The 27,643-nt window shown below is 42.3% G+C and overlaps 1 gene segment (V, D, J or C); it reads right to left on the reverse strand.

Moving 5' to 3' along the window:
* Positions 1 to 11,471: 11,471 nt before the first annotated feature.
* On the reverse strand, positions 11,472 to 26,011 carry LOC103059295 (Ig heavy chain V region MOPC 21-like). The segment is given in 4 exon segments: positions 11,472 to 11,794; positions 19,140 to 19,174; positions 25,506 to 25,818; positions 25,906 to 26,011. Coding segments are annotated over 4 exon segments (717 nt in total).
* Positions 26,012 to 27,643: the final 1,632 nt, after the last annotated feature.

Genomic DNA, 27,643 nt, shown 5'->3' on the forward strand with positions numbered 1-27,643 from the left:
AGGACTTATCAAGGATTCTTTAATAGCCACACTAGAGAGAAAATGGGAGGACTCTTGGGGCTTCTGGAGTGGAACCCAGAAAAGACCCAGAAAAGAAAATTATAAAAGACTTTAATACAAACATACTTATGGATTACAAATATTTAACCTGGAATATAAATGGAGCAAATGCTCCTCAAAAAAGAAAGAAAATTTTTCACTTTTTAAAGAAATTGAACTGGGATATAATCTGTTTGCAAGAGACTCATATTTGTAAAAAAGACATTAAGTACTTAGTTAAGAAACAATTTGGAGAAGAATTCGTGTCGGCTGGACCAAAAAGACTAAAGGAGTTGTTTTGTATATACAATCAAAATTGAATCCACAACTCATACTGACTGATGACGGAGGAAGATATGTGGCAGTTGAAGTTAGTATACAAGGGGTTAAAACACTAGTTGTTGGATTGTATGCCCCAAATGTTGATAAAGGGATATTCTATTAAAATTTAAGGGACAAATTGATGGAGTTACAATATGAGAATTGGTGCCTTATGGGTGATTGGAATGAGGTGATCTCTCCAATGGAAGACAAACAGTCCCCAAGAGGGCTGAGACTTAAATGAGGAAAACTACCCCAAACATTCTTTGATTTGAAAGACATGTTGGACTTACAAGGTATTTGGAGACTTTTAAATGGAAATTTTAAGGAATACACATATTTGGTATACTCCTGGATACAGAGGGGTGTCCAATCCATAGCCATTCCTTATCAGGGTTCCGCTGAAGCCTGTTGCACCCCATCCAGACCCCCACAGCCTCCAGACACCACAAAAGGGTGGTCACAGCGTTACTCACCTCACCTGGATGGAGATGTATAACTGGGTATCATCTACATATTCATGATACCTCATCCCATGGTGGCAGATGATCTCAACCAGTGGTTTCATGTAGATGTTAAAAAGGAGTGAAGCGAGTACTGAATCCTGTGGCACCTCACAATGGAGGGACCATGGGTTGGACCTCTCACTCCAAATCAAGACCGATTGGGATCGGCCTTGGAGGAAGGAAAACAACCAGCACAAAACTGCCACCCACTCCCAACTCCCTAGGTCAACCCAAAAGGATACCAAAAGGGTCCATGGTGTTGAAAGCCGCTGAGAGGAGAAGAGCAAGGATGGACGCACTACCCCCATCCCACTCCCATCAGAGATCATCCATGAGTGCGACCAATGCTGTTTCTGTCCCATATCCGGGCCTGAAACCTGACTGAAAATGGTCCAGATAATCTGTTTCTTCCAAGATCCTCTGGAGCTGCAACACCACCACCTTCTCAACCACGTCACTAAAACGGGGAGGTGGGAGACCAGACAAAACCTGTCCAGTATGGTGGGATCCAGTGATGGCTTCTTGAGTCTTGAGCCTCCCCAAAATCAAAACCAAGAAATCACATTATGATCAAACACTCTCTCAGGGGACTGAGAGAGAGGAATACATCTTTTTGCATTATCCCAAAAATTCAGTTTGTTTTACATTCAAGAGAAAAGCACTGGAGAGAATTCCCCTTGGATATACGGAGAAAATGGTAGTCCCAGGAGGAGTTCAGCTGCCTCTCTTTTGGCCAATTTCTTTTTTGTGACATAACTGCCTTGCATTGTGAAAGATGAATAGTAGCAACATGAGATAGATTGTCCAGGACATGCTTGCACTGCAAGAGGGAAAGTGATTCTGGGAAGAAATGGTTGACCTTCAGGAGATTTAAGGAGTCCTTGTGGAGAACCAAAAGTGAGTATACTAGATTTTTGGAGGCTTGGCAGGAGACACGGAGGGAATCTCCAGGTCTTCTCGCATCCCCCCCAGACTCCACCAACTGGACCTCTGACTGGACACCTAGAAAGAAACGTTGTTTAAAAAAACCTCCTGCAGGAAACCATAAAAAAGGAGGAAACGCTCCTCTGTTTGGAGGGGAAGATAATACCTCAAAGGACTACCAATAACAACATGAGGTTTAGCCAGAGTGTCATTTTTGCTCTAAAGATCGAAGGAGAAAATATTCAGGCAAGCACTCAAACTTTGTGTTGTTGGGTATAGCAGGAGAGGAGGACGATATGGCTCCTTTAAGCAGGAAGCTGTCATTGAATTTCCATAGCCCTCAGGATAAAAGAGCCACGCACTGCTTTGACCATTAGAGTTCCTTCATCCTACAATTTAGATATGGTTTTCCAATGCTGAACAAGTCCCAACATCAGTCAAGACACAGTTTTTACTTTCTTAAGAAATAAGTTAACCGGCAGGTTTATTTATAGGAGGTAAAACTATGTCTTGAAACATTTAAGGACATATAAATAATTTGATCAGGAAACTGCTCCTGAATTTACATAGCATTGGGAATCAAAGTGCTACCCTGTGCTTCTATATTTCCTTGAGCATATATTACACAAATGATATTTAGATGATGAAGAAATCAAAAGCCCATCAAGATAATATCTTCAAATTCCTATACAAAGAGGTGCAGGTTTTCAAGGCAGGAAGGTATATGCATGTTTTGCAAAAGCTCCAATTCATAAAAGTGTTTTCAGAATCAAAACTCAAAACTAACATGCACAGACACCCATACAGAATTATTTAATTGCCACATTAGAGCTGGAGTGGGACAGCATATGACACTTCACCCATTATTGATAAGCTACCATGGTTTGTTAATGCCAACAAAGTTAATTTGATGCTAGCTACACAACCAAGAATAATTTCCAAGGAACAAGGACTGTATCTTTGCAAATGAAAAAGTAAAACCAAGAAATCACTTCCTGACCAAACAGTTTGTCTGAAAGAGTTGAATAGGTCCCCTTGTGGTCTCCTAAAAATTCAGTTAGCTTTATGGTCATAAAAAGAGGACTATAGTGAACTATGCCTTGGTTTTGTGGAGAGAAGAGTAGCTTCTTAAGGAGCAGAACTGACATGGGACCATCTCTATGAATTCTGAAGCCACCAACCAAGAGAATAATTTAGTCTAAGAATTGAAACCCCATCAGGAAATCCTGGTTTTATTTTCCTGCCCCTCCAACATGGGTAAAATGGGATTCTGTGGGGCAATATTGCCCCTTGGTGTACATGATCAGCTGAAGCAGGCCTGGTCCTCCAGGGAGATGCTTGTATTGCAAGAGAGGAAGTGAGGCTGGGAAGACGTGACTCAGCTCCAGAAGATCACAGCAGGTGTAGTGAGAAATCAAAGCTGCTCTTTCATTTCCTCATCACAAATAGGCTTGGAAAGGTGACTGATCTGGAGGTTTGGAGAGGGCAAACTTCTTTTTTTCATACTTCAAATGGAATCGTCAGGCCTTCTGTTCTGAAGGAGATCAGGACTACTGTAAAAGAATTGGGCAACGCTGCTCTATTCTTCATTCATTCTCGGTTTCCTGATAGAAAAAAAGGATGGGAGCTATTTCGGTTTTAAAGTTTCCCTCTCATGCTTCTGCTTTGTTATTTTGCAGTGAGAATAACCCTTACTTTATCACCTCTCCTTTATTTTCAATGGATGACTGTGATTTCCAGTAGTGTGAGATGTAATTTGAAACCACTCTCTTCTTTTATTTAATATGTTGTTTATTGTGTTTTTAAAATATCCCCTTCTCCCATATAAATCTCTCTCTCCATCCTTCGCGGATCCTCTGTCTCATGAGCCCTCCAGATTGTCTTTCTCATTCCTGACCTCCCAAAAGCTTCGGCTGCATCATAGCAGAAAAACTGGAAAACAAGCCAACAGCACCAGCCCCCCAAATGCCAAAATCTGGGTATTTGAGGGAAGCAAAATGTTCCCTCAGAGAAAAAAGAAAGGGACACTTTCTCTTCCTATCCCCCTGCGTGATTTCCTTTGCGAATGGAAGCAGAATTGAAGCAGAAAGAAGACAAGCAAGGATGGTGTTAGCATTGAACTCTGTTCATGGAATTTGGCCTCTTTGTTCTTTCAAAGCCCCTATTCCTTCTCTACTCCCCTCCACTGGCCTCACTCAATCCATGACATGCTACAGCTAATCCAATGCCTTCCTGCTCTTCCCAACCACTTGTATCTTCTCATTTGCACAACATTTGCACAAGTATGTAATTAGGGACTGTCTCCCTTCTCCCCACCCCCCTTTAGCCTTCCCTTTCCCTCAAAGAACATATTTGCTTTGCAAAACCAACGTGTCCTGGTCACCCACTTAAAGGTGTACTGGGGAGATTTCTCCTTTATTATCAGTGAAATGCACAAATCCAAGCTTTGGATGAATCAACCTGGAACACAGCTCTGAACAAAGGAGGTTTTCTGTTTGGCTTTCAGATTTCACTTCTCATCACAGAAAATGTTTTCCGTGAGTAAGCAAAAGTTTCGCATTTATTCCTGGACTCTCTCCTCTCTGATTTTTGTGTGTTTGTGTGCTCTTTTCAGGACAGTAACTATTTGTGATTTATTTATTTACGATTCTTCGCAATTGCAGCATACCACTTCAAACTGTGCTTCATGCATTAACTCACGGAGTTGCTCTGAGGAACGGGCAGTTTTTGCCTGGCTTCAGATTCACTTCCTCTCACTGTGCCTCTCACACAGTAATAGCGTCCCGTGTCCTCCAGTTTGAGGTTGTTCATTTGCAGATACAACTGGCTTTTGGCATTGTCCCTGGAGATGGTGAAGCGTCCCTTGACCTTGTCTGAGTAGTAAATACTGCTGGAATCAGGCCATATGGATGCCACCCATTCCAGTCCTTTCCCTGGATACTGCCTCACCCAGCTCATGACATAGCTGCTGAAGGAGAATCCAGAGCCTTGGCAGGAGAGACGGAGGGAATCTCCAGGTCTTCTCACATCCCCTCCAGACTCCACCAACTGGACCTCTGACTGGACACCTAGAAAGAAACGTTGTTTAATAAGATTTTTTGCAAGTCAACACAAAAAAGGGGATAAAAAGCTTCTTTTTGGAGGGGAAAAATAATACCTCTGAGGACTACTAATAAGAAGATAAGATTTATCCAGGGTGTCATTTTTGCTCACTCTAAAGATCAGTTGAGTCTTACTGATGGGAAAACATTCAGAGAAGCACTCAAACTTTGCACAGTTGGGCACAGCAGGAGAACAGGATGATATGGCTCCTTTGAGGAGGAAGCTGTCACTGGATTTGCATAGCCCTCAGGATAAAAGAGCCACCCACTGCTTTGACCTTCTAGAGTTCCTTCATCCTACAGTTTAGACATGGTTTTCCAGTGCTGAACAAGTCCAAACACCAGTCAAGGCACAGTTTTTAATTCTTTAAGAAATAAGTTAACTGTCACGTTTGTTTTGTAGGAGATAAAACAATGTCTTGCAACTTTAAAGGACATATATCTAAATTGAGTATGAAAATGCTCCTGAATTTACATAGTTTTGGGGATGAAAGTGCTTCTCTTTGCTTTGACCTTGACGATTTCCTTGAGCCTATATTACAAAAGTGATATTTAGATGATGAACAAATCATAAACCCATCAAGATTACACATTCAAAGCGCTCTACAAAGACCTGCAGATTGATGGGGGAGGAAGGTTTTGTTTGTGGTTTGTTTTTTTGCAAAAGCTCAAACTCAGAAAAGTGTTTAAAGAATCAAAGCTCAGAACTAACATGCACAGACACCCATACAGAAGTATTTAATAGCCACAGTAGAGACAGAGTGGGAGAGCATATGACAGTTCACCCATTATTGATAAGCTACCGTGGTTTGTTAAACCAAAATGTTGATCTGATGCAGGCTACACAACCAAGAATAATTTCCTAAGAGCAAGGACTCTGTCTTTAAAAGTCACAAAGTAAATCCAATAAATTACTTTAGGATCAAACATTTTCTCTGAAAAAGTTGAATAGGTCACCTTGTGGTCTCCTAAAAATTCAGTTAGCTTTATGGCCACGAAAGGAGGACTACAGTGAACTCAGCCTTGGTATGTGGAGAGAAGAGTAGGTTCTTGAGGAGCGGAACTGACATGGGAACATCTCTATGAATTTTCAAGCCAGCAACCAAGAGAATCATCAGCCTGAGAATTGAAACCCCATCAGGAAATCCTGGTTTCATTTTCCTGCCCCTCCCCCCTTGGCTCCTGGGGTTCTGTGGGACAAGACTGCCCCCCCCCTCCTCCCAGTGTGCACTATGAGCCGAATCAGGCCTGGTTCTCCAGGGAGATGCTTCTGTTGCAAGAGAGAAAGTGAGTTTGGGAAGATGTGACTCAGCTCCAGAAGATCAGAGCAGGTGTAGTGAGAAAGCAAAGCTGCCCTTTGATTTCCTGATCTGAAAGAGGCTTGGAAAGGTAACTAGTCTGGAGGGTTTGGAGAGGGCAAACTTCTTTTCACACTTCTGATAGAAGCATCAGGCCTTATACTCTGAAGGAGATGAGGATGTCTTTAGGAAAACTGGGCAATGCTCTCCTCTCCCCCATGCCCATTTAGCCTTTATTTCCCTCAAAGAACATATTTGCTATCATTGCCAATGTGTGCTGCTCACCACCTTAATGGTACCCTCGGAGAATTCTCCTATATTATCAGTGAAATGCTCAATCAGAAAAGTGTGGATGAATCAACCTGGAAACAGCTCTGAACAAAGGAGGTTTTCTGTTTGGCTTTCAGATTTCACTTCTGCTGACAGAAAATATTTTCAGGACGTAAGAAAAGTTTAGCATTTATTCCTGGACTCTCTCTTCAAGCTCTGTCTGTCTTTGTGTTGTTTGTGTGTCCTTTTCAGGAGAGTACACTTTTATGATTATTTTGTATGATTCTTCACAAATTTACTGTAACAATTCAAACTTGTCTTCATGGATGAACTCTCAGAGCTGCTCTGAGGAACGGGCAGTTTTTGCTTGGCTTCAGATTCACTTCCTCTCACTGTGTCTCTCACACAGTAATAGAGTCCCGTGTCTTCTTCTTTCAGGTTTTCCATTTGCAGAAACAGCTGGCTTTTGTCATTGTCCCTGGAGATGGTGAAGCGCCCCTTGACTTTGTCTGAGTAGTACGTGTCTCCAGCAAAATCAATCGCAGCAACCCATTCCAGTCCTTTCCCTGGATACTGTCTCACCCAGTCCATGTCATAGCTGCTGAAGGTGAATCCGGAGCCTTGGCAGGAGAGACGGAGGGACTCTCCGGGTCTTCTCACATCCCCTCCAGACTCGACCAACTGGACCTCTGACTGGATACCTAAAAAGAAAGGTTGCTTAATAAGACCTTCTGCAGGTAAACTCAAAAAAGGAGATAAAAAACTTCTTTTAGGATGGGAAGAATAATACCTCTGAGGACTACTAATAACAAGATGAGGTTTATCCAGGGTGTCATTTTTGCTCACTCTGAAGTTCGGAGGAGTCTTAGTCACTAGAAAACATTCAGAGAAGCACTCAAGCTTTGTGTTGTCCGGAGTAGCAGGAGAGGAGGATGATACGGCTCCTTTGAGCAGGAAGCTGTCACTGGATTTGCATAGCCCTCAGGATAAAGGAGCCATGCACTGCTTTTACCATCTAGAGTTCCTTCAACCTATATTTTAGACATCTTTTCTGATGCTCAACACCAGTTGAGGCAGATTTTTTTTAATCCTGAAGGTGTATGCGAAGCACTAATTTTCTTTTGGAGGTTGCTCTGTATCCGGGAATTTATCATCTGCTTTTGGACGGGGTTGCACTGCCCCAGACAGAGCCAGTCTGTATTCTGGGGGTCCTCCTGGACTCACGACTCCTGCTTGAAGAGCAGGTAGCAGTCATGGCCAGGGGGGTCATCACTCACCTTCGTGTGGTGTGCCAGTTATGCTCCTTTCTGAAGCGGGAGGCTCTCCATTCAGTCACTCATCCCTTGTCATCTCTCCATTAGACTCTTGCAATGCATTCCCTTGAAGAGTATCCAGGAGCTACAGGTTGGTCAAAATGCAGCTGCACGAATAATCTTGGGTCCCCCAGGATGGCTCATAAAACACCTTTGCTGTGGGAGCTGCATTGGGTGCCCATTTGCTTCTGGGTCCACTTCATGGTGTTGGTTATCACCTTCAAGGGCCTACATGGCATGGGTCCAGGTTACATGAAGGACCATCACACCCCCATCACATCAACTCGTCCCACCAGACAGGCAGCGAGGGCATGTTGCGGACCCCGTCAGCGAGAAAATATTGGCTGGCAGGGCCCAGGAGGAGAGCCTACTGTGCCATTGCCCCCAAATTTTGGAATATTCTCCCCTCAGTGACACGGTGGGGCCGTACCCTCCCGGTTTTCTGGAAAGGATTTAAGACCTGGCTCTGGCAGGGGGCAATAGGAGTTTTTCTCAATCCTGGGGCTGGCTGGTGCCCTGATGTCACCCCTGAGTTATTCTCCAACTCTATCATTCTTAGAATTGATTTATTAAATTTAATGTCGAAGGCATTACAGATCTCTATAAATATAAATACCCACAGAAGGGTCACTTCACCTTGGGCACAGAGAGAACTGCTCCTGTCTGTGCTCTTGCACTCTGAAGATGCCGGTCACAGGTGCTGGTGAAACGTTAGGAAACAAGACTTCAAGACCATGGCCATACAGCCCGGAAGACCCACACCAGCCATAATATTAAATGTAATATTGTTTTTATATTGTATTTTAAATGATTTTATCCCCTTTGTAAACCACCCAGAGTCACTTTTCGATGAGATGGGCATGGAAAAATTTCATACATACATACATACATACATACATACATACATACATACATAAACATTAAAGGACATATACCTAATATTACTGGGAAACTACTCCTGAATTTATATAGTTTGGGGATCAAAATTCTACTCTGTGGTTTGAATTTGTAGATTTCCTTGAGCCTATATTACACACATAATTTTTAGATGATGAACAAATCATAAACCCATCAAGATGATATGTTCAAAGTGCTCTAGAAGCAGATTCAGACTTTCAAGGGAGGAAGTTTTTTTTTTTTTTTTTGCAAAAGCTCCAACTCTGCAAAGTGTTTCTAGAATCAAAACTCAAAACTAACGTGCACAGACACCCATGCAGAGTTATTTAATAGCCACATTAGAGACAAAGGGGGAGAGCATATGACAGTTCACCCTTTATTGTAAGTTACCATGGTTTGTTAAAGCCAACAAAGTTAATCTGATGCAGGCTACACAACCAAGAATAATTTCCTAAGAACAAGGACTGCAAATTGCAAGTCACAAAGTAAAACCCAGAAATTATTTTAGGACCAAACACTTTCTCCAAAAAAGTTGAATAGGTCCCCTTGTGGTTTCCTGAAAATTCAGTTAGCTTTATGGTCATGAAAGGAGGACTATAGTGAACCCTGCCTTGGTTTTGTGGAGAGAAAAGTAGCTTCTTGAGGAGCGGAACTGACATGGGACCATCTCTATGAATTTTCAAGCCACCAAGCAAGAGAATAATGAGCCGCAGACTTGAAACCTCATCAGGAGATCCTGTTTTTTTCCCCTGCCCCATCCGCCAGGGCTCATGGGATTCTGTGGGACAATGCTGCCCCCTGGTGTGCAGGATGAGCCAAAGCAGGCCTGGTTCTCCAGGGAGATGCTCCTATTGCAAGAGAGGAAGTGAGTCTGGGAAGACGTGACTCAGCTCCAGAAGATCAGAGCAGGTGTAGTGAGAAAGCAAAGATACTCATTGATTTCCTCATCCAAAATAGTCTTGGAAAGTGACTGGTCTGGATGGTTTGGAGAACACAAACCTCTCATTTTGATCCTTCTAATGGAATCATCAGGCCTTATAGTGTGAAGGAGATCAGGACTCCCTTGGGAGAACTGGGCAACACTGTTCTGTTCTGCGCGAAGGAGATCAGGTCCGCTTTAGCAGAGTTTAGCAATGCGGCCCTGTTTTTCCTTCATTCTAGATTTTCTGATAGAAAATGAGCATGAGAGCTATTTAGATTTTCAAGATTCCCCCTCATGCATCTGTTTTGTTATTTTGAACGTGAGAATAATCCTTACTTTATCACCTCTCCTTTATTTTCCCTGGATGACTGTGATTTTCAGTAGTGTGAGATGTAATACAAATCATTCTCTTTTTTATTTAATACGTAGTTTAATAAATTAATGAATTACTTTTAAATATGCACTTCTCCCAGATAAATCTCTCTCTCCATCCTTTGGGGATCCTCTTTTTCAAGAGTGCTCCTACTTGTTTTTCTCATTTACTACAGTACATCCGAAAAGTTTGGCTGCAGTTTAGCCGACAAACATGGAAACAAACTAAAAAAATCCACCAGCCCCCTTAACGCAAAAATCCAGGTATTTGAGGGGAGAACTGTACTGAGCTGGGGTTTCCTGTCTTTTCCTTATCTGGTATTGTCTAATTGGAATGTAGATCTCTTCCGGAAGAAATATTTTTATGATTAGTTTTTTTGGGGTTTAAGGAATGTTGGCCCTTCCTGCCAGGTCTTTAGTTATTCCATTTTGGTCTAGGGTGGAGGACTCTTGATTCTTTCTGTTGTGTCTTAATCTTTTTGGGTGAGCCCATTCGTACTATAATTTATCCACATGCTTTGATTGCTGTTTAAGATTGACAGTGGTAGGGTGAGACAAATGGGAAGCTTTGACTTCCTGCTGACATGGGGGGGGGGGAGAATTTGATTTCCTTCTCACACAGATAAACATGAAAACGAACCAACAAAATCCACCAGCCCCCAAAAATGCAATAATCCGGCTATCTGAGGGAAGCAAAATTGTTCACTCAGAGAAAAAAAAGAAAGGGACGGTGTCTCTTCCTATCCCTGTGTGTGATTTCCTTTCGAATAGAAGCAGAACTCGAAGCAGAAAGAAGACAAACAATGATTGTCTAAGCATTTAACTTTGTTCATGAAATTTGGCCTCTTTGTTCTTTCCGGTCCCCTGTTCCCTCCGTGGTCCTCCCTACTGGCCTCCCTCAATGCCAATGTCTTCTTGCTCTTCCCCACTATTTGTATCTCCTCATTTTCACAAGTATATAACTAGGGACATTCTCCTGTCCCCCCACCCCCCTTTAGCCCTGTCCTCACCTCAAATAAACATATTTGCTTTTCAATGCCATTGTGTCCTGCTCACCCCCTTTTAATTGTGTCTTTCCCTCAAATGACATATTTGCTTTTCACTGCCAACGTGTCCTGCTTACCAGCTTAAAGGTACCCTGAGGAGATTTATCCTATATTATCTGTGAAATGTACATAATCCAGAAGTGCAGATGAATCAACTTGCATAGCAGCTCTGAACAAAGGAGGTTTTACGTTTGGTTTTCAGATTGACTTCCTTTCCTCTAGTTCTGCTCACAGAAAATATTATCAGAAGGTAAGAAAAGGTTTAGCATTAATTCTGGACTCTGTGTTCCAGCTCTGTCTTTTTATGTGATTGTGTGTCCTTTTTAGGAGAGTAGCTTTTTATGATTTTTTTTTTTTTTTGGATGATTCTTCACAAATTTAGTGTACTGATTCAAACTGTGGCTCATGGATGAACATGCAGAGCTCCTCTCAGGAACAGGCAGTTTTTGCTCGGCTTCATATTCACTTCCTCCCACTGTGTCTCACACAGTAATAGTGTCCCATGTCCTCTGGCTCGAGGTTGTTCATTTGCAGATAGAGCTGGCTGCGGGAATCATCCCTGGAGATGGTGAAGCGTCCCTTGACTTTGTCTGAGTAGGAAACAGTGCTGGAATCAGGCCATATGGATGCCACCCATTCCAGTCCTTTCCCTGGATATTGTCTCACCCAGTTCATGCCATAGTCGCTGAAGGTGAATCCGGAGCCTTGGCAGGAGAGGGAGAGGGAGCCTCCAGGTCTTCTCACATCCCCTCCAGACTCCACCAACTGGACCTCTGACTGGACACCTAGAAAGAAACGTTGTTTAATAAGACTTTGTGCAGGTACCACACACATAAAGGGGATAAAAATCTTCTTTTTTTGGGGGGGAAATAATACCTCTGAGGACTACTAATAACAAGATGAGATTTATCCAGGGTGTCATTTTTGCTCACTCTAAAGTTCTAAGGAGTCTTACTGATGGGAAAACATTCAGACAAGCACTCAAGCTTTGTGTGTTTGGGTGCAGCAGGAGAGCAGGAATATATGGCTCCATTGAACAGGAAGCTGTCACTGAATTTGCATAGCCTACAGGATAAAAGAACCATGTGATGCCCTGACTTTCTAAATTTCTTTCAATCTACATTGTAGACATACTGTTGAAATGCTGAAGAAGTCCCAACACATGTCAAGGCAGAATATTTTAATTCTTAACAATTATGTGAAGAAGCAGGCTTATTTTATAGAAAGTAAAACCATGTCTTGCAACAATGAAGGTCCTATGGCTCATTTGAGCAGGAAACTGCTGTTCAATTCACATAGTCTTACCTTCTAGAGATCCTTCAGCCCATGTTATGCATATGATATTTTGATGATGAACCAGTCCTAAGCCTATCATATTGTCATACAATAAGGTGCAGATTTTCAAGGGTGGAAACTTTTTCTTTCAAAAACTTCAACTCTGAAAAATGTTTCTAGAATCAAAACTCAAAACCAACATGCAGAAATACTCATAAAAAAAATATTTTAATAGCCACACTACAGTCTAAGCGGGATAGCATATGACAATTCACCCATTTTGATAAACTACTTTCCACTACTTATTGTTTGTTAAAGAAACTAGAGTTTATCTGATCCAGTCTAAATAATGAAGAATGCTTCCCAAAACAGAAAGGTTGACTTGAAAAAGTTAGACACATAGTAAACCCAAGAAATCACTTTATGGCCAACCACATTGTGCTTTGACCTTCTAGAGTTACTTCAACCTACATTTTAGACATTTCTTGTGATGCTCAAGAAGCCCCAATAACAGTCAAGGCAGATTTTCTTAATCCTCAAGAAGTATGTGAAGCAGCATATTTATTATGGAGGTCCCTCTGTATCTGGGAGTTTACCATCTTTGGTTTTGGACATGGTTGCTGTGCCCCAGACAGACCCGGTACATAATCTGGAGGTCCTCCTGGAATCATGACTCCTGCTGGAGGATCAGGTGGCAGAGGTGTCCAGGAGGCCCTTCTCCCAGCTTCATGTGGTGTGCCAGTTATGCCCTTTCTGGGATCTGGAGGCTCTCGGTTCAGTCACTCATCCCTTGTCATCTCTCAGACTATTGCAATGTGTTCCCTTGAAGAGTATCCAAAAGCACATTGGTTCAAAATGTGGCCGTGTGAACAATCTTTGGTGCCTCTAGGATGGCTCATACAACATTGGTGCGGGTGCTGCATTGGGTGCCAGTTCAGTTCAGTTCATACATTTATTTGCAACCATAGTTTTTAGCAAAATTCATTTAAAATTACAGCAATCCACAACATTGGGTGCCAATTTGCTTCCGGATCCAATTCAAGGTGTTGGTTATTACCTTTCAAGCCCTGCATGGCATGGGTCCAGGTTACATAAGGAACCATCTCACCCCCATTACATCAACCCTTCCCACCCGGTCAGGCAGGGGGGCCATGTTGTGGACCCCATCAGGGAGAAGATGTCAGCTGGCAGGGCCCAGGAGACCGTTCTCTGCCGTGGCCCCGCCCTTTTGGATATTACCCCCGCAGAGCTGCAGTGGGGCCCTACCCTCCCAGTTTTCTGGAAAGGACTGAAGACCTGGCTCTACCAGCTTGCATGGGGTGATAGGAGTTTTCATCAATCTTGTGGGTGGCTAATGACCTGATGTCACTCCTCCATTATTCACCACATACATCATTCTTTGAATTCATTTATTATTTTAAAAATATTTTTGATATTGTATTTTAATTGACTTTATTCCCTTTGTAAACCACCCAGAGTCTCTTTTCAACAAGATGGACTCTGACAACATTGATAGATAGATAGATAGATAGATAGATAGATAGATAGATAGATAGATAGATAGATAGATAGATAAATCTTAAAGGACATATATGTAATTTGAGCAGGAAACTGCTCCTGAATTTACATAGCTTTGGGGATCAAAGTGCTACTCTGTGCTTTGACGTTGTAGATTTCCTTTAGCCTATTTTACACAAACAATATTTAAATGGTAGAGAAATCATAACCCCTTAAGATCAAATGTTCAAGTTGCTCTGAAAAGAGGTGTAGATTTTCAGGGGAGGAACTTTTATTATTATTTTTTTTTTTTGCAAAAGCTCCACAACAGAAAAGTGTTTCTACAATCAAAACTCAAAACTAACATGCCCAGACACCCATACAGAATTATTTAATAGCCACATTAGAGACAGAGTGGGGCAGCATATGACAGTTTACCCATTATTGATAAGCTACCATTGTTTGTTAAAGCCAAAAAGGTAAATTTGATACAGGCTACACAACCAAGAATTATTTCCAAAGAACAAGGACTGCATCTTTGCAAGTCACAAAGTAAAACCAAAAAAATACTTTATGACCAAACATTTTGTCTGAAAAAGTTGAATAGGTCACCTTGTGGTCTCCTAAAAATTCAGTTAGTGCTATGTTCAAAAAAGAAGGACTATTGTGAATTCAGCCTTGGTTTTGTGGAGAGAAGAGAAGTTTCTTGAGGTGCAGAACTCACATGAGACCACCTCTGTGAATTTTAAGCCACCAACCAATAGAATCGTCAGCCTCAGGAGTGAAACCCCATCAGGAAATCCTGGTTTTATTTCCTTGCCCCTCCCCCATGTCTAATGGGGTTCTGTGGGACAATACTGCCCCCTGGTGTCCAATATGAGCCAAAGCAGGCCTGGTTCCCCAGGGAGATGCTCCTATTGCAAGAGAGGAAGTGAGGCTGGGAAGACGTGACTCAGCTCCAGAAGATCAGAGCGGGTGTAGTGAGAAAGCAAAGCTGCTCCTTGATTTCCTCATCCGAAATAAATTTGGAAAGGTGACTGCTCTGGAGGGTGTGGAGAAGGTAAACTTCTTATTTTCATCCTTCTAATGCAATCGTCAGGCCTTATACTGCAAAGTAGATCAGGATTCCCCTAAAAGAATTGAGCAATGCTTCTCTGTTCTTGCTTCATTGTACGTTTCCTGATAGTTAATAAGTATGGCAGCTATTTCGATTTTAAAGATCCCCTCTCATGCTTCTGCTTTTTTATTTTGCATGTGAGAATAATCCTTACTTACTTAATTAATTAATTCATTGAGCCATATGTGTTGATTGCTTTTTAAGATAGAGTAAGGTAGGATGAGACAAATGGGAAGTTTTGACTTCCTGCTGACATGGGGCGGGGGGGATTTGATTTCCTTCTCACACAAACATGAAGACGAACCAACAAACTCTACTAGCCTCCTGAATGCAAAAATCCAGGTATTTGAGGGAAGCAAATTTGTTCCCTCAGAGAAAAAAAGAAAGGTTCATTCTCTCTTCCTATCCCCCTGCATAATTTCCTCTGCAAATTGAAGCAGAACTCAAAGCACAAAGAAGACAAGCAAGGATGGTGTAAGCATGTAATTCTGATCATGGAATTTGGCCTCTTCCTTCTTCCAAAGCCCCGATTCCCCCGTCATCCACCCCACTAGCCTCACCGGATCCATGACGTGCTATAGCCAATCCAGTTCCTTCTTGCTCTTCCCCAACACTTATATCTTCGCATTTGCACAAGTGGATAATTAGGGACTGTCTCCTCTCCCCCCACCCCCTTTAGCCTTGTCTTTCCCTGAAAAAACATATTTCCTATTCAATGCCAATGTGTCTTGCTCACCACTTAAAGTACCCTGGGAAGATTTCTCCTATATTATCCGTGAAATGCAGCAATCCAAAAGTGTGGATGAGTCAACCTGGAAAGAAGCTCTGAACACAGGAGGTTTTCTGTTTTTCTTTCAGATTAACTCCCTCTCCTCTAGTTCTGCTCACAGGAAATATTTTGAGTAGGTAAGCAAAAGCTTTGCATTAATTCCCAGTATCTTTCTTCCAACTCTGTCTTTTTATGTCTTTCTTTGCTGTTTTCAGGAGAGTAACTTTTTGCGATTTTTTGCATGATTCTTCACAATTTCAGTTCACAAGTTGAAACTGTGGTTCCTGGATAAACTCGCTGAACTGCTCTGAGGAATGGGCAGTTTTTGCCTGGCTTCAGATTCACTTCCTCTCACTGTGTGTCTCACACAGTAATAGCGTCCCGTGTCCTCTGGCTTGAGGTTGTTCATTTGCAAATAGAGTTGGCTTTTGGCATTGTCCCTGGAGATGGTGAAGCGTCCCTTGACTTTGTCTGAGTAGAATTTTCCACTGGAATCACCATATATGAACGCAACCCATTCTAGTCTTTTCCCCGGATACTGCCTCACCCAGCTCATGCCATAGCTGCTGAAGGTGAATCCAGACCCTTGGCAGGAGAGGCGGAGGGACTCTCCAGGTCTTCTCACGTCCCCTCCAGACTCCACCAGCTGGACCTCTGACTGGACACCTAGAAAGAAATGTTGTTTAATAAGACGTTCTGCAGGTAAACACACAAACAAGGAGATAAAAATCTTCTATTTGGAGGGGGAAAGTAATACCTCTGAGGACTATTGATAATAATATGATGGTTATCCAGAGGGTCATTTTTGCTCACTCTAAAGATCGGAGGAGTCTTACTGATGGGAAAACATTCAGACAAGCACTCAAACTTTGTGTGGTTGGGTGTAGCAGGAGAGCAGGAAGATATGGCTCCTTTCAGCAGAAACCTGTCACTGAATTTGCATAGCCTTCAGGATAAAAGAGCCATGCCATGCCCAGACTTTCTAAATTTCCTTCAACCTACATTGTAGACATACTGTTGAAATGCTGAAGAAGTCCCAACACCAGTCAAGGCTGAATATTTTAATCGTTAAAAAATATATGAAGCAGCAGGCTTATTTTACATAAAGTAAAACTATGTCCTACAGATTCATCTATTCAGAAAAGTGTTTCTAGGATCAACTCTCAAAGCTAAGACAGAAAAGCACCCATCAAGGATTCTTTAATACCAACATTCAACAGAGAATGGGAGGACTCATTTGAGCACCTCAGTTTGGATAAGCGGTTTTTCTTTAACAATGATTTGGAAAAGAAACCAGAATTAATTTAGTGCAAACTAAGCAGTGAAAAATGACTTGTAAAAGACAATACTTGAGTCTCCCCGAAATCAAAACCAAGAAATCACATGATGACCACATACTCTCTCAGGGGACTGACAGAGAGGAATAAATAATTTTGCATTATCCCAAAAATTCAATTTGTTTTACATTCAAGAGAAAAGTGACGGAGAGAATTCCCCTTGGAATTACAGAGAAAATGGTAGTCCCAGGAGGAGTTCCGCTGCCATTTGACCATTTCTAGGAATGTTCAACCAAACTGTTAAGGAAATAGGCTCCCAAATAACACCCCATCTGGAAACTCTGGTTATCATTGCCTACCCCTCTGTCGTGGCCAATTTCTTCTGGGTGACAATGCTGCCTTGCAGTGAGGAAGATGAGGAGTAGCAATATAAGATGGATTGTCGAGGACATACTTATATTGCAGCGGGGAAAGTGATTCTGGGAAGAAATGGTTGATCTCCAGGAGATTTAAGGAGATCTAGTGAAGGATGAAAGCTGTTCTGCTATTTCTGCATGGGAAGGATGAATGAAAGGCTTCCTGTACTAGATTTTTGAAGGAGGAGGAGTGTTACTTTTCCTAAATAATTGCTGTGGTTTGAGGTTGTATATTTACAGATACAGCTGGCTGTTGGCATTGTCCCTGGAGATGGTGAAGTGTCCTTTCACTTTGTCTGAGTAGAATTTTACACTGGAATCAGTATATATTTATGCAAACCATTCAGGTCCCTTCTCCGGATACAACTCAACACAAGAGGCTTGTGAAGAGGGGACAGAGGGAATTTTCATGTCTTCTCACATCCCCTCCAGACTCCAGCAACTGGACCTCAGATTGGATACCTAGAAGGAATGGTTGTTTAATAAGACCTCCTTCAAGTAACCATATAAAAGGAGGAAAAACCACTCTGCTTGCAGGGGAAAGTAATACCTCTGAGGACTATTGATAATAATATGATGTTTATCCAAAAATGTTATCCATTTTTGCTCGCTCTAAAGATCGGAGGAGTCTTACTGATGGGAAAACATTCAGACAACCACTCAAACTTTGTGTGGTTGGGTGTAGCAGGAGAGCAGAATGAAATGGCTCCTTTGAGCAGGAAGCTGTCACTGAATTTATGTAGCCCTCAGGATAAAAGACCCTTGCACTGCTTTGACCTTCTAGAGTTCCTTCATCCTACAGTTTAGACATGGTTTTCCTATACTGAACAAGTCCTAACACCACTGAAGGCACAATTTTTAAATCCTTAAGAAATAAGTGAAGCAGCAGTTTTAATTCATCGGAGGTAAAACCATGTCTTGCATAATTAAAGCACATATACCTGATTTGAGTAGGAACCTCTCCTCAATTTACATAGCTTTGGGGATAAAAGTGGTACTCTGTGTTTTGATCTTGTAGATTTCCTTGAGCCTCTTTACACAAATAATATTTAGATGATGAAGAAATCATAAACCCATCTAGATGATATGTTCAAATTGCTCTACAAAGAAAGTAGATTTTCAAGGGAGGAAGGTTTTATTTATTTATTTTCTTTTTGCGAAAGCTCCAATTCAGAAAAGTGTTTCTCGAATCAAAACTCAAAACTAACATGCATAGATACCCATACATAGTTATTTAATGGCCACATTAGAGAGAGAGTGAGGGAGTATATGACAGATCACCCATTATTGAAAAGCTATCATGGTTTGTTAAAGCCACCCAAATTAAGGATTTTAAGGTGACTGCTCTGGAGGGTGTGGAGAGGGCAAACTTCTTATTTTCATCCTTCTAATGGAATTGCCAGGCCTTATAGTCCAAAGGAGATCAGGGTTGCTTTAGGAGAATGTGGCCACGCTGCTGTGTTCTCCCTTCATTCTAGCTTTCCTTATAGAAAATAAGGATGGCAGCTATTTAGTTTTTAAAGATTCCCTCTCATGCTTCTGCTTTGTTATTTTGCAGTGAGAATCATCCTTACTTTATCAGTTCTCCTTTATTTTCACTGCATGACTGTGGTTTTCATTAGTCTGAGACATAATATAAAACCATCCCCTTTTGTAATAGATATGTAGTTTATTTTTTAAAAAAATATCCACTTCTCCCAGATAAATCTCTCTCTCTGTCCTTTGGGGATCCTCTTTGTCATGAGCACTCCTACTTGTTTTTTTTCCCTCATTTCCTACCTCCCAAAAGCTTCAGCTGCATATAGCAGACAAACCTGAAAACAAACCAACAAAATCCACCAGCCCCCTAAATGCAAAAATCCGGGTATTTGAGGGAAGCAAAATTGTTCACTCAGAGAAAAAAAAGAAAGGGACGCTGTCTCTTCCTATCCCTCTGTCAGATTTCCTTTGCAAATAGAAGCAGAACTTGAAGCAGAAAGAAGAAAAGCAAGGATGATGTAAGCATTGAACACCTCTTCAAGGAATTTGGCCAGTTTATACTTTCAAAGCCCCTCTTCCCTCTGTAGTTGTCCCCACTGGCCTCACTCAATCTGTGATGTGCTACAGCCAATCCAATGCCTTGTTCCTCTTCCCAACCACTTGTATCTTCTCATTTGCACAAGTGCAAAATTAGGGACTGTCTCCCTCCTCCCACTCCCCTTTACACTTGTCATTCCCTCAAACAACATATTTCCTTCTCAATGCCAATGTGGCCTGCTCACAACCTGAAAGGTACCCTGGAGAGATTTCTCCTATATTATCTGTGAAATGCACAAATCCAAAAGTGTGGATGAATCAACCTGGAAAGAAGCTCTGAACAAAGGACGTTTTCTGTTTGGATTTCAGCTTGACTTCGTCTCCTGTAGTTCTGCTCACAGGAGATATTTTCAGTAGGTAAGCAAAAGCTTTGCATTTATTCCTGGATGTTCTATCCTAACTCTATCTGGGTCTATTTATGTGTTTGTTCTTTTCAGGAGAGTAACTTTTTGTGATTTTTTAAAATAATTCTTCAAAAATTTAGTCTACCAATTCAAACTTTACTTCATGGATGAACCTGCAGAGCTGCTCTGAGGAAGGGAAGGTTCTTGCTTGGCTTCAGATTCACTTCCTCTCACTGTGTCTCTTGCACAGTAATAGCGTCCCGTGTCCTCCAGTTTGAGGTTGTTCATTTGCAGATACAGCTGGCTTTTGGCATTGTCCCTGGAGATGGTGAAGCGTCCCTTGACTTTGTCTGAGTAGTAAATACTGCTGGAATCAGACCTAATGTATGCCACCCATTCCAGTCCTTTCCCTGGATACTGCCTCACCCAGTTCATGTTATAGCTGCTGAAGGTGAATCCAGAGCCTTGGCAGGAGAGGCGGAGGGAATCTCCAGGTCTTCTCACATCCCCTCCAGACTCCACCAACTGGACCTCTGACTGGACACCTAGAAAGAAATATTGTTGAATAAGATCTTTTGCATGTAAACAAACAAAAAGGGGATAAAAATCTTTTTGGAATGGAAAAATAATACCTCTGAGGATGATTGATAATAATATGAGGTTAATCCAGAGTGTCATTTTTGCCCGCTCGAAAGATTGGAGGAGACTTACTAATGGGAACATATTCAGACAAGCACTTAAGCTTTGCGTTGTTGGGCGTAGCAGGAGAGGAGGATGATATGGCTCCTTGGAACAGGAATCTGTCACTGAATTTGCATAGACCACAGTATAAAAGAACCGTGTGATGCCCTGACTTTCCAAATTAACTTCAACCTAAATTGCAGACGTACTGTTGAAATGCTGAAGAAGTCCCAACACCAGCCAAGGAAGAGTATTTTAATCCTTAAGGAATATCTGAAGCAGCAGGCTTATTTTTTTAGAAAATAAAACTATGCCTTGCACATTCATCCATTCAGATAAGCATTTCTAGAATCAAGTCTCAAAACTAACATGGACGAGCACTCATCAAGGATTCTTTAATAGCCACATATTTGGGAAAATGGGAGGGCTCATGTGAGCGCCTCAGCATGGATAAGCTATTTTTCTTTAAGGATGGTTTGTTACAGAAACCAGAATTAATGTAGTTTAGGCTAAGCAGTGAAGAATGATTTGTGAAACACAATACTTGAGTCTCCCCAAAATCAAAACCAAGAAATCAAATTATGGCCACATGCGCTCTCAGGGGAGTGACAAAGAGGAATAAATAATTTTGCATTATCCCACAAATTCAGTTTGCTTTATGTTTAAGAGAAAAGTGCTGGAGAGAATTCCCCTTTGAATTTCAGAGAAGATGGTAGTCCCAGGTGGAGGCCAGCTGCCATTTGACCATTTCTAGGGACTTTCAACCAAACAGTCAAGGAAATAGACCCCCAAATAAAACCCCATCTGGAAACTCTGGTTACAATTCCTTACCCCTCTGTCATGGCTCATTTATTCTGGGTGACAATCCTGCCTTCCATTGTTAAAGATGAGAAGTAGCAACATAAGATGGACTGTCCAGGACATGCTTGTATTGCAAGAGGGAAAGTGATTCTGGGAAGAAATGGTTGATCTCCAGAAGATTTAAGGAACTCTAGTGAAGAATGAAAGCTGTTCTTTCATTTCTTCATGGGAAAGATGTTTGAAAGGACTACTGTACTAGATTTTTGGATGAGGAGGAGGAGTATTATTACTAAATTTCTCTGGCTTGAGGTTGTTTATTTGCAGGTACAGCTGGCTTTTGGCCTTGTCCCTGGAGATGGGGAAGCGTCCCTTGACTTTGTCTGAGTAGTAAATAGTGCTGGAACTGGGGCTTATGAGTGCCACCCATTCCAGTCCTTTCCCAGAAATTGTCTCACCCAGTACATGTCATAGCTGCTGAAGGAGAATCCAGAGGCTTTGCAAGATGGATGCAGGGAATCTCCAGGTCTTCTCACATCCCCTTCAGGCTTAACCCACTGGACCTCAGATTGGACACCCAGAATGGATGGTTGTTTGGTAAGACCTCCTGCAGGTAACCATAAAAAAGTAAGAAAAACCACTCTGCTTCTAGGGGAAAGTAATACCTCTGGGGACTACCAATAAGAACATGAGGTTTGGCCAGAGTGTCATTTTTTCTCACTCTAAGGATCGGAGGAGTCTCACTGATGGGAAAGATTCAGACAGCCACTCAAACTTTGTGTTGTTGGGCATAGCAGGAGAACAGAAAGAGGCGCCTCCTTTGAGCCGGAAGCTGTCCCTGAATTTGCATAGCCCACAGGATGAAAGAGCCACACACTGCTTTGACCTTCTAGTGTTCCTTCATCCTACAATGTATACATAGTTTTCCAGTATTGCACAAGTCCCAACACCAGAGAAGGCACAATTTTAAATCCTTAAGGAAGAAGTGAACCAGCAGTTTTATTTCATTGGAGGAAAAACCATGCCTTCCAAAATTAAAGCACAGATACCTAATTTGAGTGGGAACCTCTCCTCAATTAACATAGCTTTGGGGATCAAAGTGCTACTCTGTGCTTTGATCTTGTAGATTTCCTTGAGCCTTTTTACACAAATAATATTTAGATGATAAATCATAAACCCGTCTAGATGATATGTTCAAATCACTCTACAAAGAAAGCAGATGTTCAAGGGAGGAAGGTTTTATTTATTTGTTTTCTTTTTGCAAAAGCTCCATTTCAGAAATGTCTTTCTAGAATCAAGACTCAAAACTAACATGCCCAGACACCCATGAACAGTTATTTACTAGCCGCATCAGAGACAGAGTGGGAGAGCAAATGACAGTTCATCCATTATTGAAAAGCCACCATGGTTTGTTAAACCCAAAAAAGTTAACCTGATGCAGGCTACACAACCAAGAATAACTTCCAAAGAACAAAGATTGCATCTTTGCAAGTCACAAAGTAAAACCAAGAAATCACTTTATAACCTGACAAAGTCAGGAGAAAGATCCCCCTCTCCCTTTCTTTGGAGCTGACAGAAAAAAAGGCTGTGGGGTGGGGGGGAAGGTCCACAGCACACTGCCCTTCCACTACTATCCCCCCACCCAGCCATTACGTCTCACGCCAACTCTCCAGCGTCCCAAAGTCTTGGCTCGCCTCTCCAGACAAAAAGTCCCATGGAATCAGAGAGTCTGGACAAACACATCAACCCCTGGGCACGGCCTGATCTCCAATGGCCAGTCCTCTGGCTTTTCCTCCGGCTCTTTCTCTGGCCAGCTCCAGCCACCTCCATCTGCCCACAAAAATCCCCCAATATTGTTAAGGAACAGTCCCAGCCTCCAATCCTCATAGCATGTCCCAAATGCACAGCAGCGTCTACTCTGACCAACTCCAGCCTCCAAACCTCGCAGCTCGCCCAAAAACCACAGCAGTGCCTACCCCGGCTGACTCGCTCAAACCTCCCAACAGCAGATCAAGGCATAGGAATCGGCATGGATGGGGCATGGCAACACAACAGCTGTGACAGGAACCCAGGCTACTGGAGTCGGCCCAAACAGCTAACAAAACCAAGAGACCGAAGGCCTATCTGAAGTCCAGTCCAGGTCACTGCCAAGATGGTAATAACCCAAACAGAACTCCGAGGGGATAATCAAGTGGCTCCACTCCTCCTCCATCTTACCAGAAATATATTCTCATCTATTGGTTACACAAATTACAACTTCATGTGTTTTCTGATCACCAAAACATGAAAAAACCTATGATGGACAGCAACGGTAAAACACAGTAGTTCACATTACTATTTAATAGCCACATTAGAGACAGAGTCGGAGAGCATACAACAGTTCACCCATTACTGATAAGCTACCATGGTTTGTTAACGCCAACAAAGTAAATCTGATACAGGCTACACAACCAAGAATAATTTCCAAAGAACAAGGGCTGCATCTTTGCAACTCAAAAAGAAAAACCAAGAAATCATTTTAGGACCAAACATTTTCTCTGAAAAAGTTGAATACATCACCTTTTGGTCTCCTAAAAATGCAGTTAGCATTATGGTCAAGAAGGGAGGACCATACTGGACTCAGGCTTGGGTTTGTGGAGAGAACAGGAGCTCCTGGAGAAGCAGAACCGCCATGGGACGATCTCTATGAATTTTCAAGCCACCAAGAGAATAATCAGCCACAGAACTGAAACCCAATCCGGGATTCCTGGTTTCATTTTCCTGCCCCTCCCCCCATGGCTCACTGGATTCTGTGGGACACTGCTGCCCCCTGGTGCGCAGGATAAGCTAAAGCAGGCCTGGTTCTCCAGGGAGATGCTCCTACTGCAGGAGAGGAAGTGAGTCTGCGAAGACATGACTCAGCTCCAGAAGATGGAAGCAGGTGTAGTGAGTAAGCAAAGCTGCTGTTTGAGTTCCACCTCCAAACAGGCTTTGAAAGGTGACTGGTCTAGATGGTGTGGACAGGGCAAACTTCGGGCCTTATAGTCCGAAGGAGATCACGACTGCTTTAGCAGAGATTGGCAACACTGCTCTGTTCTTCCTTCATACTATGTTTCCTGATAGAAAATAAGGATAGGAGCTATTTAGCTTTTAAAGATTCCCTCTCATGCTTCTGCCTTGTTATTTTGCAGTGAGAAAAATCCTTATTTTATCATCCCCTTTATTTTGCCTGGATGACTGTGGTTTTCTTTAGCGTGAGACGTAATTTGCAACCATTCTCTTTTTTATTTTATATGTAGTTTAATTTTTTTTAAAAAAAAATATCCACTTCTCCCAGGTAAATCTCTCTCTCCATCCTTTGAGGATCCTCTTTGTCAGAAGCACTCCTACTTGTTCTTCTCATTTCCTACCTCCCAAAAGTTTTGGCTACATTATAGCAGACAAACATGAAGACAAACCAACAAAATCCACCAGCCTCCTCAATGCAAACATCTGGGTGGTTGAGGGAGGCAAAATTCTTCACTCAGAGAAAAAAGAAAGGAATGGTGTCTCTTCCTATTCCAGTGCATGATTTCCTTTGCAAATAGAAGCAGAACTCGAAGCAGAAAGAAGACAAGCAAGGACCGTGTAAGCACGTAACTCTCCGCATGGAATTTGTCCGCTTCCTTCTTCAAAGCCGCTATTCTCTCTGTAGTCCTCCCCACTGGCCTCATTTGATCTATGACATACAACAGCCAATCTTCTCTCCTCAACCCTTTGTATCTCCTCATTTACACAAGTGGATAATTAAGGACTGTCTCCTCTCCCCCCACCCCCCTTTAGCCTTGCTTTTCCCTCAAACAACATATCTGCTTTTCAATGCCAATGTGTCCTGCTCAGCACCTGAAAGGTAGCCTGGGGAGAAGTTCTCTATATTCTCAGTGAAATGCTCAAATCCAAAAATGTGGATGAATTAACCTGGAAAGGAAAGAAGCTCTGAACAAAGGAGATTTTCTGTTTGGCCTTCAGATTTCACTTTTCCTCACAGAAATTATTGTCAGCAGATAAGCAGAAGTTTTGCATTTATTCCTGAAATCTCTTCCAGCTCTGTCTCTGTCTTTTTATGTCTTTGTGTGTTCTTTTCAGGACAGTAACTTTTTGTCATTTTTTTTGTACGATTCTTCGCAAATTTAGTCTACCGATTCAAACTGTACTTCATGGATGAACTCTCAGTGCTGCTCTGAGGAACGGGGAGTTTTTGCCTGGCTTCAGATTCACTTCCTCTCACTGTGCCTCTCGTGCACAGTAATAGCGTCCCGTGTCCTCCAGTTTGAGGTTGTTCATTTGCAGATACAGCTGGCTTTTGGCATTGTCCCTGGAGATGGTGAAGCGTCCCTTGACTTTGTCTGAGTAGTAAATAGCGCTGGAATCGTAGCTTATGAGTGCCACCCATTCCAGTCCTTTCCCTGGATACTGCCTCACCCAGCTCATGCCATAGCTGCTGAAGGTGAATCCAGAGCCTTGGCAGGAGAGACGGAGGGAGCCTCCAGGTCTTCTCACATCCCCTCCAGACTCCACCAACTGGACCTCTGACTGGACACCTAGAAAGAAATATTATTGAATAAGACCTTCTCCAGGAGAACACACAAAAAGGGGATAAAAAAGTTTTTGGAAGGGAAAAATAATACCTCTGAGGACTATTGATAATACTATGAGGTTAATCCAGAGTGTCATTTTTGTCCGCTCGAAAGATTGGAGGAGACTTACTAATGGGAACACATTCAGACAAGCACTTAAGCTTTGCGTTGTTGGGCGTAGCAGGAGAGGAGGATGATATGGCTCCTTGGAACAGGAAGCTGTCACTGAATTTGCATAGACCACAGTATAAAAGAACCGTGTGATGCCCTGACTTTCCAAATGAACTTCAACCTAAATTGTAGACGTACTGTTGAAATGCTGACGAAGTCCCAGCACCAGTGAAGGAAGAATATTTTAATCCTTTAGAAATATCTGAAGCAGCAGGCTTATTTTTTAGACAGTAAAACCATGCCTTGCACATTCATCCATTCAGGTAAACATTTCTAGAATTAAGTCTCAAAACTACCATGGACAAGCACTCATCAAGGATTCTTTAATAGCCACATATTTGGGAAAATGGGAGGACTCATGGGAGCACCTCAGCATGGATAAGCTATTTTTCTTTAACGATGGTTTGTTACAGAAACCAGAATTAATGTAGTGTAGGTTAAGCAGTGAAGAATGATTTGTGAAACGCAATACTTGAGTCTCCCCAAAATCAAAACCAAGAAATCACATGATGACCACATACTCTCTCAGGGGACTGACAGAGAGGAATAAATAATTTTGCATTATCCCAAAAATTCAATTTGTTTTACATTCAAGAGAAAAGTGATGGAGAGAATTCCCCTTGGAATTACAGAGAAAATGGTAGTCCCAGGAGGAGTTCCGCTGCCATTTGACCATTTCTAGGAATGTTCAACCAAACTGTTAAGGAAATAGGCTCCCAAATAAAACCCCATCTGGAAACTCTGGTTATCATTGCCTACCCCTCCATCATGGCCAATTTCTTCTGGGTGACAATGCTGCCTTGCAGTGAGGAAGATGAGAAGTAGCAACATAAGATGGATTGTCGAGGACATACTTATATTGCAGCGGGGAAAGTGATTCTGGGAAGAAATGGTTGATCTCCAGAAGATTTAAGGAACTCTAGTGAAGAACAAAAGCTGTTCTTTCATTTCTTCATGGGAAAGACGTTTGAAAGGACTACTGTACTAGATTTTTGGATGAGGAGGAGGAGTATTATTACTAAATTTCTCTGGTTTGAGGTTGTTTATTTGCAGGTACAGCTGGCTTTTGGCCTTGTCCCTGGAGATGGGGAAGCGTCCCTTGACTTTGTCTGAGTAGTAAATAGTGCTGGAACTGGGGCTTATGAGTGCCACCCATTCCAGTCCTTTCCCAGAAATTGTCTCACCCAGTACATGTCATAGCTGCTGAAGGAGAATCCAGAGGCTTTGCAAGATGGATGCAGGGAATCTCCAGGTCTTCTCACATCCCCTCCAGGCTTCACCCACTGGACCTCAGATTGGACACCCAGAATGGATGGTTGTTTGGTAAGACCTCCTGCAGGTAACCATAACAAAGTAGGAAAAACCACTCTGCTTCTAGGGGAAAGTAATACCTCTGAGGACTACTAATAAGAACATGAGGTTTGGCCAGAGTGTCATTTTTTCTCACTCTAAGGATCGGAGGAGTCTCACTGATGGGAAAGATTCAGACAGCCACTCAAACTTTGTGTTGTTGGGCATAGCAGGAGAACAGGAAGATGTGCCTCCTTTGAGCCGGAAGCTGTCCCTGAATTTGCATAGCCCACAGGATGAAAGAGCCACACACTGCTTTGACCTTCTA

Source organism: Python bivittatus, unplaced genomic scaffold (assembly GCF_059951505.1).
Source record: "Python bivittatus isolate LINGU-HERP-01145 unplaced genomic scaffold, Pbiv_v1 ctg000420_np1212, whole genome shotgun sequence".
NCBI classification, from domain to species: domain Eukaryota; kingdom Metazoa; phylum Chordata; class Lepidosauria; order Squamata; family Pythonidae; genus Python; species Python bivittatus.